Source organism: Canis lupus, chromosome 2, assembly GCF_003254725.2.
Source record: "Canis lupus dingo isolate Sandy chromosome 2, ASM325472v2, whole genome shotgun sequence".
Classification (NCBI taxonomy): Eukaryota; Metazoa; Chordata; class Mammalia; order Carnivora; family Canidae; genus Canis; species Canis lupus.
Genome location: NC_064244.1, coordinates 14,201,994 through 14,215,102, shown reverse-complemented (window position 1 = coordinate 14,215,102; position 13,109 = coordinate 14,201,994). Strand labels below are relative to the sequence as shown.

The window sequence follows — 13,109 nt, the reverse complement described above, 5'->3', positions numbered from 1 at the left end:
GTCATCTCTTAATAAACATGTACAGTATTTGAGCGGTGCCTGGGTGGCTCAGTCAGTTGAGCCACCAAATCCTAATTGCGGCTCAGGTCATCGTCTCAGGGTTGTGAGATCAAGCCCCACATCAGGCTCTGTTCTGGGCGCAGAGTCTGCTTGAGGATGCTCTCCCTCTCCTTCTGCCCCTTTCCTCACTTGTGCTCTCTCTGTGTCTCTCTAAAGATAAATAAATCTTTAAAAAAATATGCCCAGTACTTGAAACTGAATACTAAGCACTGAGAGTCGCTACTGTTGACAATGACTTCCCAATAGGTCAGAAATCATATAGACAACCACTTTATACCAGAAACATGAAAGTTTAATGTAATAACTAAACTGACAAGGCAAGGAATTCAAACAATTCAAAGCTTATTACATAGATGTTATGGTGATCTAGCTCAGGGGGTCAGTAAACTAATCCAGCTCTCCACCTGTTTTTTGTTAATGAAGTTGTTTTGGAACAGAATCAAGCTCATTTGTTAGTGAATTGTGAAGAGTCCGTTTGCACTGCAGCAGAGTTGACGGCTTGCAACACAGGCCATAGAGCTTCCCTTGCACAGCCTCAAATGTTTACTATGTGACCCTTTCCAGAAAAAGTTCTTGCCAATTCCTGATCTGGAATGAGGCTGAGGCCATTTTTTCCTGCAGTAGCAAAAGGAACAAGTTCAGAAATACTCAGTGGGCTTGCAGTGCCTCCTCTCCTACCACTTGCATGGTGCAAGCTTCAGATGGGGATGGGCAGTCCTTTCGTGAAAAGTCAAGTAAGGCCCAGGAAGCATCCACAGAACCCTGGGTGTCACTATCATGCTCTCTCCACTCCTGGAACAGAGCGGGGAAGTAATTTTGAAGCTATTGTGACGCATATTTGGGGTAGTGTTTTGACACAGATCTAATGTCGTGTATTTGCTCCGTCTGTTTGTAGTTGGTGGGATGCAGGAGACTGTACTCACTGTCACCGGTAAATCTGTTAAAGAGGTGATGAAGTTGGATGATGACGAGACCTTTGCCAGATTTTACCGCAGCATGGATTATACTGTGCCACGAAGCCCCGTGGAGCTAGACGAAGATTTCGATGTCATTTTCGATCCTTATGCCCCTAAGTGAGTTATTTTGGTTTCTGTCTTTCACCCACTGAGAAGGGCTGATTCCTCCATCAGCCTTCATGTAGTCCTTCCACAGGGATTCTCTCACCACCACCTCTTTCTGCCATAGAACTTCATTATGCTGTCATGATTATTCTTTAGAGCCAGACAATGTGATGCTGTGGGGTAGATAAAACACTCGCGCTCCAGAACAGATGTGCAAACATCCACGGATGTTTGTCCTGGCCCATAAAAGTAATGCCACTGAATTTTTTCACATAATTGAATATCGTTTTGCAGATTTTTAGATGAACATAAGTTTAGCCAGAGGTCTCTGTACTGTCTCTCATTTGTCATATTGAACTCTTACTCATAACTTTGAAAAATATTTGGATCACATGGGCTCAGACTCATACAACTAGCTAGACGATCAATAAAGCAAATAAAGCATATTGCTTAACTTGCAATAATTTATGAAATTAATAGATCTGAGAGTCTTCTCAGTGATGACCAAGGGCCTCTCTTCACAGAGGATCATGACTGAGCCATCTAAGGAAAGCAGTCATGGTTTTAGGATTCTTTCAGTTGCAGGGGCCAGAAAAAAATCTAAGTCAAACTGACTTGTGCAAAAGAAAGTTGTGGACGGATTTATAGGTTCACTCCCTGAGCAGTGCAGGTGTGAACTAGGTTCCAGAGGCTCCTCAGAGTGATGTATTTCTCTTGCCTGTTTTCCTTTGGGCTGCTTTGCTCCAGCCAAGCCCATGTGGTGGAAGCTGGCCATCCCAGCTGTGGATTTGTTGGCTCCCTACTTGGCCACTCCAGCACAGGCAGCTTCTCTTCTCAGCAGTGTCTTCCAGCACAAGTTCCAGGCTTGATTTTCTACAGTCTGAGTCCAGCCCAAAGGCAATCATTTGTAGCCAGAGGGATAGGAGATGACGATTGGCCAGAGTTGGTCCCAGGATGCCCTTCAGAGCCAGAGCCCATGTCAAGGTTTCCTTAGCAGAAGCCAGGAAGAGTAGACACTGGGCAGGCTAAGCCCATAGCTACCTACCACATTTGTCTATTCCCCACAAATTTATTCCAAGTGACCATCTCTCCAAGAAGACCATGTGGTCATCATGCTTTTTTCTGTAAGCTGCTCCAAATAAATTTCTTGCTTTTTTTTTTTTCAGTTTTTCTCAATTTTTTATCTTAAAACATGAACAGTTTGTCATTTCCCACCTTTAAATGATATTTAGCATATTTGCTTACACAGTTATTTAACTATTTCTCATCTTCTCCAAATGTCATTGCTTGAATCATTATGTATTTAAGCATATCTCTGTTTATATGCACCCTCTCACACAGAGGACAGTCTGATATATAATAGCACAGAAGCTGTGCAGTTGGAAATTGAGAGTAGCAGTGGAGTCTGTCAGGAAACCCTGTGACTGGATCACCCACCTCCCCATGTCTGGTCTGCCCCAGAGAGTTGTGTGAGTGTATGGCAGTCATAGCTGGCCTCTTAGACCTGTTTAATTTCCATATATTCTTCAAAGCCATGGTTACTTTTCAGAAAAGCGCAAAGGGTTAAGAGGGGGCTTGCTGTGAGGGAGTTCGTAAGGAAACTGAAAAAATGTGTAAAAAAATTTAGGGGCACCTGGGTGGCTCAGTCCAGGAAGCATCTGCCTTCAGCTCAGGTCATGATCTCAGGGTCCTGGGATGAAGCCCTGAGTCAGTCTTCCTGCTCAATGGGGAGTCTGCTTCTCCCTCTCTAACCCTCCCCCTGTTCATGCTCTCTCTCTCTCTCACTTTCTCAAATAAATAAATAAATAAATAAGTAAATAAATGAATGAATGAATGAAAGTTTAGTCTAGAGGAAAAAGAAATCAAGAAGCAACGACTGGCTGTAAATTCTTGTAGGGCTCTCCAGGGACAGAAGAAGTAGACGTATATAATATTCCAACAGGAAAAGTAGGAAGAGTCCATGGGTGCGGAAGAACTACTTGCCTTTCAGAGCTATCTCATAGTGGAAAGAGCTGCCAGAGGAGCCTCCAGGCAGAGACCACACAGTGTGGCATCAGAGGAGCCTCTGGGATCTCGGACTAAAGGGGGCCTGAATCCCCCAGCTCCGAGATTCTGTGTCTCCTTGTCAGGGAATGGTGGGCAGGAGGAGGGGTTGTTAAGACTTGCGACAAAATCAGGAAATAAAATCAGAGACCCCCAAAGAGACCAGGCACGGGTGATATACAGACCGAGGCCTCAGCTCCGCTCTGTTCTGCAGGTTGACCTCCTCTGTGGCCGAGCACAAGCGCGCAGTTAGGCCCAAGCGCCGGGTTCAGGCTTCCAGAAACCCCTTGAAAATGCTGGCAGCCAGAGAAGATCTCCTTCAGGAGTACACGGAGCAGAGACTAAACATTGCCTTCATGGAGTCAAAGCGGATGAAAGTAGAAAAGAGTAAGTACGTGGAACTGCCACCCCACCTCTGTGCCTGCCAACTGGTGGTGAGGCGATTTTAATCTTGCTCTACCTTGCTATCACCAATCAGGTGCTCAGAAAACACCCATCAAATAAAAATGAGTACATTTGCACACACACGTGCACACTTGCCTGGAATGGAAAAGCTTTTCACAGAGATTCTTAATAGTGTTGGAGCATCTCTTGGTTAATTTAAATTATCCTGTTTTGCCGAGTTTTCTTTCAAGAGATTGGAGGAGAAGGATGTCCCTGGGCTTTGTAATTCAGCCCATATTCAGCTCTGTGGAGCCCAAACACAGTAATTCCCCACTTTTGTTCGAGAGCAAGTCATTTGATCTCTCATGAGAAAATGTCCCAAATTACTGCTTTTCCTAATCCTAGATTTTCATGTTATTAATTCATGCCTAAACCAATGCTTACCAAATTGCTTTTGACAGGAGCCTCGGAACTGGGGATATGGATTGGGTAGCACAGGGGCCTTGGAGTAGAGTGGTGAATAGGAGCAAGGAGGTAGCTGAGTTGCTCTGCTCTCCTCAGCCTGATAAGGTGGGGTCCCTCATTCTGAAACAGTGGTTTTCTTGGTGGAGCTAATGGTACACACCATCTTGCTAGTTTGAATATTCTTGCTGTAATTTGTATTTTCCTCTAGCAATCATAAACCGATGTGCTTAGAGTTTTCTTAGAAATATGTGTTTATATGAAGTGGTTGAGTCTTTTCATTGTAACCGATTGACTAAGAAAAGATATTTCAAAACCACTATGCCATACAAATTGTCAAGCAGCGTAAGACCCTAATCCCAGCAAAATAATTTTCTGAATTTCTCTCTAGCACAGACATTTTTTAAAGCAATCAGTGAAGAAGTAAAGGCTTATTGGTACTTTTACCTCCTCTACCTCCACTTTTGGGGTTTTGGGGGTGGCTCTGTGATGATTGACAAGTACACACTTGTCAGTGTACATGGAAAACCCAGCATCGTGTTATGACTGTGTTAATTCTGAGAGCGGAAAACCTCAAGAGATTACCTAGTTGATCACTTTGCCTCCAGGAAAAAGATTAGGATTAACCCATCCCTACAAGAGTACCTGCTTTTCGATGTATAGAGACTTTTGTTGACAGACATTTCATGGTTTTCCTGGGGAGAGTGCTTGCATTAACATCTAAACATTGTTAGGAATTATATCAGCTTTCAGTGGAGTTGCAACATGTGTCCAGCTCCTGATGTCATACTAAAATAGCTGATCCACATTGTTCCTCAATTCTTGTCTCCCTGCAAGGTGAGGTGTGACATGTGTCCACATGCAGTTGATACTTTCCGTAGAGTTAAATCCTGAGTACAGTGGTTCAACGTTGAACTTGCATCTATAACCGCACCAGGGGATGTTCTCCCCCCCAGATTAACTTTCAAAGAAAAAGTCGATTATGAACCTCTAACTGTAAACATTGTCATTTCACCTGCCCATCTTGCTCTCCCTCCCCATTTTTCCTTATTCAAACCCTCCCAGTGTCCTCCAACTCCAACTTCTCAGAAGTCACTCTGGCAGGCTTAGCCAGTAAAGAAAACTTCAGCAACATCAGCCTGCGGAGCGTCAACCTGACGGAACAGAATTCCAACAATAGCGCGGTACCCTATAAGAAGCTGATGTTGTTACAGATTAAAGGTACCTAAGAGCCTTGGAGAGGAATCACACATTGACCAAGAGCTTTTAGTCTGGTAACAGCAGGAGTCCTGAGTAAGGGGACGAGAATGCATGCTCTTTGAGAACTTACTGTGTGCCAGGTGCTGTGCTACCTCCTGTCATGTGAGCTTCACAAAATCCTGTGAGGCAGGAGATATTCCACCCACTGAGGCTTGGAGAGGGTAGTGACGTGCCTGAGATCACAGCAGCCGTTGAGTGGCAGAGGTCAATTTGCACCCAGGTCCCCCATTCCAGAAGCTCACCTTCTGCTGCCGCCTCCCCCTGCCCAGGGGGAGGCCCCCCACCATGTTATCATGCAGTCCCAGTTGTCCCTAAGTCTGCACGTGGCTCTCTGCACTCATTTCTCACTGAGGTAAGCAAGCTCAGTGCGCACCAGAGGCAGAGATGCCAGTTCTTGGAGAAGGAATCTGGGGAAAGCAGAGGCCAATGAAGCTGATCTAAATTCCGCTCCAGCACCCGTTCTGTCAATAGCAAGGGAGACAACAGAGAGGCCTTGGGTTGTGAGGAGAAACTTAGCTGCCTCCCAGCAGCAATTCTAGAGAAATCACCACAGGGAAGATGGATGGAATATCCATCATGGAGGGTGTTACTATGTTTCTGCATGACCCTGGCCTTTTTAGTGCACTTGGAGGACTAGTGACAAGTGCAAATAACCAACCTCCATTCCCAAGTTCTGACCAGAGGCGACAAGCTCAGCATGACTGTGGAAAGGCCTAAATCAAGTCATTTAGGAGAAGGTGTGGAAAGCAGCCCAAAGCAGTGCTTCCCTCCAAGCTGATTCCCTCTAAGACTGCCCTGGGTTTGGTGTGAAAACCCTCAGGAAGAGGACACTGTGGCTGGGGAGTGGCTGGCGGGGGCTGTGAAATGTAGGATGTGGGCCAAGTGCAGAGAAGGGACCAGGAGATGAGTTAAAAGGAGGAAAGGAGCACATTTGCTAACTTTCCTAGAGGCGGGAACTTAATTAATCCACACACACGCTGTAAAAGGCCACCGGTGGTGATCCTAAGACACCTGGTGACATTTAGGAAAGTGCTAACAAGGGAGAATAATCCAGAAGGCCATCACTAGAAACCCCCTTCTACCCTCTGCATCATGGAACTGGGATTGGTAGACGAGAATCTTTAGCATTGCAAGAGTCTGTAGCAGGGGTGCTTCCTGGTCCTTCCTGTGGCTTGGAGAGTTCTCTTCTCTGGGAAGGTGGTGACTCTTGGCCTCCTGCCTTACAGGAAGAAGACACGTGCAGACAAGACTGGTCGAACCTCGAGCTTCATCCCTCAACAGTGGGGACTGCTTCCTCCTGCTCTCCCCTCACTACTGCTTCGTGTGGGTAGGAGAGTTTGCAAATGTCATAGAAAAGGCAAAGGTTGGTATCTGAAGAATTAAAATTGTTCAGTTAGGCATCTCCTTTATACACTGATAGAATGTCTACCAGTTGCTAGATCTGTACAAGGCTTCTCAAATGCCTGATGTTTCATTCAAGTGAGAAGGGAGAGGCAATATTTCTTTTGTCAAATGTCTCCCAAACAAGCCTTTGTTAGGTGCTTGAGTGGGATGTTTTAGAAGGATTATAACCTATCTCACTGGTTTTTAAGTTCTATTCTCCTGTGTGAAAAAGGAACTGGCACATCACTTCAAAAAATGCTGCTACAGGGGCGGCCCGGGTGGCTCAGTGGTTTAGGGCCGCCTTCAGCCCGGGGCCTGATCCTAGAGACCCGGGATCGAGTCCCGCATCAGGCTCCCTGCCAGGAGCCTGTTTCTCCCTCTGCCTGTGTCTCTGCCTCTCTCTCTCTCTCTCTCTCTCATAAATAAATAAATAAAATCTTTTTAAAAACTGCTACAGACTTATTGATGGAAAATCTCATGGGAAAAGCCCAGCAAATGGGTATTTTTAAAAAAAACTTCATGAGTGATCTACTGAATTTGAAAATAACTGTTGCTCTAGAGAAATGTACCCCTGGTCCTTTTGTTCCATTCTCTTGACCTTGCTGAAAATACCCAGTAACCGGTTGCCTGCAGCCCCTGTGGTCACATGGTCTTCCTGGCATACACACCATATCTTGCTTCTGATTTCAGTACATGCCACACCACCTCACCACAGGCTTGTCTACCCAGGTAATTGTGCTCCTCCTTTTTTCCAGGCCTCGGAACTTGCAAGTTTAATTCAGACAAAGAGGGAACTTGGTTGTAGAGCTACATATGTCCAAACTATCGAAGAAGGAATTAATACACACACTCATGCGGCCAAAGACTTCTGGAAGCTTCTGGGTGGCCAAACCAGTTACCAGTGTAAGAGTTTACTGTATTTCAGAGAATCATGAGACTTTTCTTAGCTCCTACCTCATTCTTCTAAACCAGCCACTTTTCAGTGTAAAATGTCATACTGTGTTGTTGTTCTCATTTCCAAAGCTGCCGGAGACCCAAAAGAAGATGAACTTTATGAAACAGCCATAATTGAAACAAACTGCATTTACCGTCTGATGGATGACAAACTGGTCCCTGAGGACGACTACTGGGGAAAGATTCCCAAGTGCTCCCTTCTGCAGTCAAAAGAGGTACAGTGTGTGGGTGCCACCCTCCCCAGGAAAGCACTTTGCACAGGGCCTGATAAAATAGATCGGAAGTGCTGGAGAAACACTGGCTAGTGGTTGTGCCTGTTGTTGAACAGTGACATATTTTTAAAGGGTATTAACTTGTGATTTCAAACCATCACTCCATCTTAAATACGAATATAGACTTCAGAATATTGTTCAGAGGAGGCATGGGTCATTGAAGGCTTTTCTATCTTAGGCAAAATGTAAATTTTTTTTTATTTTCTTTCGTATTTTTTTTCTTTTTGTATCTGTATGAGGTGATGGATGTCAACTAAATTGTGGTAATCGTTTTGTGATACCTGTAAATCAAGTCATTATGCCTTAAACTTATTCAGTACTAGGTGTCAATCATATCTCAAAATAACCAGGGAATGAAATGTAAATACTCCTTAGCCCTATCTCTTGATTTTCCATAAACATTAAATAAAATTTTTTTCAGTCCTTAAGTTTCAGGAAAAATAGATGCATATATATATTTTTTTACATATAAAATCTGGGTTTGACAGGTAATATACTAGCTTTTTCCTCCCCATGGGTAAATATTTACTAAAACATACATTGGGCATCCCCAGTGGCTCAGCAGTTTAGCGCCACCTTCAGCCCAGGGTGTGATCCTGGAGACCTGGGATCGAGTCCCACATCGGGCTCCCTGCATGGAGCCTGCTTCTCCCTCTGCCTGTGTCTCTGCCTCTCTCTCTGTCTCTCTCTCTATGTCTCTCATGAATAAATAAATAAAATCTTTAAAAAAAAATACATACATTGTCATTACCATTCTGTATTGTGAAAGTTGCAAAAAAAAAAAAGGAGAAGACACAAAAGAACCTTAAATTTCATTGAATGGAAGAATATTAGAAAGAATGCAATCCAAAGCTAGATGGATTGTATGACACGCATGGGCATTTAAATGGAAAACAAAATCACAGAAAAGAAATAATTAGTAATTTTAAACAGAAGGTGCAATTGAGCCTAGTTAGGAGTTGAATAGGATTTGGATTGCTGGACATGAAGAAATTATTCTAGGAAGAAAGAATAAGCCATAGGCATGGAAATAAGAAATAGCATTATATTCACATATTCATTTGGCAAACACTTAGTAAAGTCCTATAAATATAAGTATGGTATGGTTGTCTGCTTTGGGGGATCCTGAAACTATATAGAGGGGAGACCACTTCACTGGTCCTCAGTGCCTGGCCTTTAAGACGTGGCCTCTATATGCGGAGGGAGAGAGGAAGGGAGGGAGGGAGGGAGGGAAGGAAGGGAGGGAGGGAGAGAGGAAGGGAGGGAGGGAGGGAAGGGAGGGAGGGAGGGAGGGAGGGAGGGAGGGAGGGAGGAAGGAAGGAAGGAAGGAAGGAAGGAAGGAAGGAAGGAAGGAAGGAAGGGAGGGAGACAGGGAAGAAGGAAAGATAGGAAGACACAGTTAAATAACTCTTTTGTGAATTAGAAGTGCTGCGGAGTTTGAAAGTGTAGGACAAGACAGAAATCACACCCACATGGCAGAGGTAGCATGGCAGGGTGGCACCCACTGGTCACACCCTGCGGTCCTTTCGTGTTTGTATAGATTGCTCCATTACAGTTTGACTCACTGTCAGTACAGACCCTGATTCAACCCGAGCATGACTTTGAAGTTAACCTGTTCTTCTCTGTGATCTTCCCAGGTACTGGTGTTTGATTTTGGTAGTGAAGTGTACGTGTGGCATGGAAAAGAAGTCACATTAGCGCAACGGAAAATAGCTTTTCAACTGGCAAAGCACTTATGGAACGGAACCTTTGACTACGAGAACTGTGACATCAACCCGTTGGATCCTGGAGAATGCAATCCGCTTATTCCCAGGTATTCCGTCACCTACCAATGGTATAGAAGAGTGAGCGGATGCTGTCAGTGGGCCTGAGTTCCCACCACGCTCACCTACTGTCACTCTGTGGGGTTTCCTTTTCATAAGTGATTGCAGGCAGTGCCCTGAATATTCTCAGAAAGAACATTTCTTTAGCTTTTGCCTAACTGATGCAGAAATATAGATGCTGTAGTCTTCTGGACCCTGTGTCCAATCTCATTTCATGAGGTGCACAAATTATTCCCACCTGCGGCATTCCAGGTGCTGTCCTGGCAGATGAGTAGCAATTGCTGAAGCAGATTACACGCTGATCTGAAAAGCTTCCCAGGACCTGGAATTCCGCCATTGATCTGAAGGTGCAAAAGCAACATATCTCCTTGTAATTTCATGCCTTCTTAGTGTAGCTCTTGAATTCCAGGACTTACCATTTATTCGGCAGTAGATGATGTCTCTGCCTTTTGAGGGACAGGTTGTGAGAGAGAGGATACTGTACTGAAATAATGATGTAATTTTAATGTTTCCTACAGTGCACTGGACTTTTTTTTTTTTTTTTTGGCAAATCAGAATATGCACAAACTCTAAGAAATATGATCAGAAGGAAAGTAATTCTTACATTGTTGTTGTTTTTCTTAACTACCAGGGGAAAAAAGTGCTATTATGTGTGTCATACAATAGATTAGAAATGGATGTGCCACCAAATGGCACAGAACGTTGAATATCATGCAACTGGGCTTTAATGTTTTACAAATTTCAACTTTCTTATCTAGTTTTGTTTTAAAATCAAATTATTGATTTTATTATTATGAAAACAATCATAAGTTATGTCAATGTGGGGAAACATTTTAAAGAATTGGACATTTAAGATAAAATTGGTCCTGTAGCCTTAGTATTTTAAGGAATGAAGTTAAGGCTGAAAAGAGCATTTTATTTGATGTAATAAAAGAAAAACTAGTGCCAAAGCATAAAATCCATATGATGGATAACATATGTAGCAGTGACATAATCACAAATCTGGGAGTAAATGAATGAGCCCCCAACCCACTGCTTCTCAACATCCCAGATCACAATCACCTGAGGAGCTTTAAAAAAAAAATGCATGTGCCAGGCCGGGCCCCTGCGCCAGCCCGAGTGATGTGTTCTCAATTCGTGTGGGGTGGGGCCATTGTGTCATTATGTCTTAAGAGTCTGTTAGGGGTTTTAAGTGCAGCCAAGATGAAGCGCCCTGCCCTTCCTTCCAGATGAGGAGGCCGGAACTCTGAGGTCTCCGGACCTAGCCCAGTTCAAACATGGAATAGGTTCACCCTCCAGCTCCCGCTCTTAGCTTCACCCTCACCCTGCCACCCGCTGCCTCTCGCGCTTGCTCGACTCCCAACGTAAAAGATCGGTGTCGAAAGCGGAGATCAAGTGCTCTTCCTATAGGCATCCGAGCACGTCTGCAGGGGAGAATTTATAATAAAGAACCAATCATGCAGACATTTGCCGTGAAAGACCAGAGCCTGGCAAAGGAGTCCTGAATGCTCCACGGCTGCTGATAGTCGGCTCCCGAGGCCTACCCGAGTACGAGGCGCAAGTGTGTGTATTCGCGCGCCACCCCGGCAGTCTCCCTAGCAGCGGGCAGCCTCTCTGCTGGGCCATGGCCGTGACGTCAGAACCAGCGTCGCGACGACACAGGAAGTGGTCGTGACGACGCAGGAAGTGGTGGAGCGGAGGTCGCCGCAGGCCCGGAAGCACGGCCCGTCAGTCTCACCGTGGAGCGCGCGCCTTCCGCTGTCCGTCCACGACGCAGGATTGGTTTGGAAGGAGGAGCGGTACCCGCATGAGCCCTCTGCAGCCACTGTTTCCCCAACTCGGTGTTTTCCGGAATTACCTGTGGGCCGAGCGGTTCTAAGTTCTGAGATCCTGAGGCGGGACCAGGCCTCCGGTCGGGCCGTGCTGCCCCTGCCCGCCGTCGTGTCTGGGGGCCTAGAAATGCACATGCAGAAACTCTCTTTATGATCAGTGGACGAAGTATGCCCATTTTAGTAACAGAGGTCTTCACCTGTGCATGGACCTGGAGGGCTTCGCTGCAACAGAGCTCATCGGGAATTCGGGGTGAGCTCTGCTGGCTCCCATCTGCCCATCATGGGACCTCGGCGTGGTGCACGCCGGCAGGGGGCTGAGCACGTGAAGCCGGCGGCGAAGATGTGCGTGTGGCTCCTGCCCTCGCCCAGCTTCCCGTCCCGTGCGCCGCGCCCAGCCAATCCCAAATGCAAGAATTTGCTAGAATTAAAGCAAAGTCCAGTCCTAACGGGATTCACATTGCCTCGGGCGCATCAGCTCCCTGCATACACAGCCTTGGAGGGCTTCAGGCTGAAATACCAAAATGTCACTTATCTGACAAAAGGAACCATTCATTTTCTGTACCACTAATGTCTTCTGGGTTGTTTTCAGTAGCCACGTGGGTCTGTTTTCCATTCCTTTCCTTTGTTTTCACGTGGCTTAATCTCGGTTCTTTCCCCATCTGCTCCCTCCACCCACCCACCCTTGCAGAAAAGGACAAGGGCGACCGGATTGGGCAATTTTCGGGAGACTTACAGAACACAATGAGACGATTTTGTTCAAGGAGAAATTTCTGGATTGGACGGAACTGAAGAGGCCTAATGAGAAGAGTGCCGGCGAACTCACCCAGCAAAAGGTACTTTTGGTAATCAAGTCTTAAATGTCAGGCCTTGGTTTAGGTCCCAACAAAATAGGCCTAGAAACTAAAAGCCTTCCCAGTGTTTACTGGGACCCAGCACATGGGTTCCAACCGCGTTCCACCTCCTGGATGAAAAGTGGCTCTGCCTGTGTCGTAGGTTTATAGGTGTCTGATTCACTGTAGTGGGCTGGGTGTTCAGGGCCCATAGTCTTTCCCCAGAACATGGTTAAATGCTGAGACAGAGCTGAAAATCCTTACTTTTATGCTGTCCCATTAACAGTGAAACCCCAGCAAGTGTGACAAGAAATGGCTGTAGAAATGGGCCACACTGAACCATTTTTATATTACCTTGTAGGAAGATCCCAGGGCAGAAGCCAAGGCATATGACGTGACACGGATGGTGCCGGCACCCCAGGCCACAACCGGCACTGTGCTGGATGGGGTGAATGTTGGTCGTGGCTACGGCTTGGTGGATGGGGATGACAGGAGGCAGTTTGAGATCGCCAGTGTGTCTGTGGATGTGTGGCACATCCTAGAATTTGACTACAGCAGGCTACCCAAACAGAGCATCGGGCAGTTCCACGAGGGAGACGCCTATGTGGTCAAGTGGAAGTACATGGTGAGCACCGCAGGTTAGTGAGCACTTACCGTTTTCTTCCGACCAAGAGGGCATAACCCCAGCTCTGGGGCTGGGAATGTAGTGCTTCTTAGGACCCATTCCCTGTGCGCCAATCTGATC

At 45.9% G+C, this 13,109-nt stretch overlaps 1 protein-coding gene across 22 annotated transcripts in view; it reads left to right on the top strand.

Moving 5' to 3' along the window:
* The window catches only part of SVIL (supervillin), a 230,942-nt gene that overhangs the window by 199,808 nt on the left and 18,025 nt on the right, over positions 1 to 13,109 (top strand). For all 22 annotated transcript variants that reach the window (XM_035712993.2, XM_035712994.2, XM_049100238.1 and 19 more), the window contains 9 exons: positions 956 to 1,133; positions 3,379 to 3,551; positions 5,076 to 5,231; positions 6,497 to 6,633; positions 7,409 to 7,556; positions 7,677 to 7,822; positions 9,517 to 9,692; positions 12,223 to 12,367; positions 12,726 to 13,002. In XM_035712993.2, the coding sequence (XP_035568886.2) occupies positions 956 to 1,133; positions 3,379 to 3,551; positions 5,076 to 5,231; positions 6,497 to 6,633; positions 7,409 to 7,556; positions 7,677 to 7,822; positions 9,517 to 9,692; positions 12,223 to 12,367; positions 12,726 to 13,002 (1,536 nt within the window). The remainder of the gene's footprint in view (positions 1 to 955; positions 1,134 to 3,378; positions 3,552 to 5,075; positions 5,232 to 6,496; positions 6,634 to 7,408; positions 7,557 to 7,676; positions 7,823 to 9,516; positions 9,693 to 12,222; positions 12,368 to 12,725; positions 13,003 to 13,109) is intronic.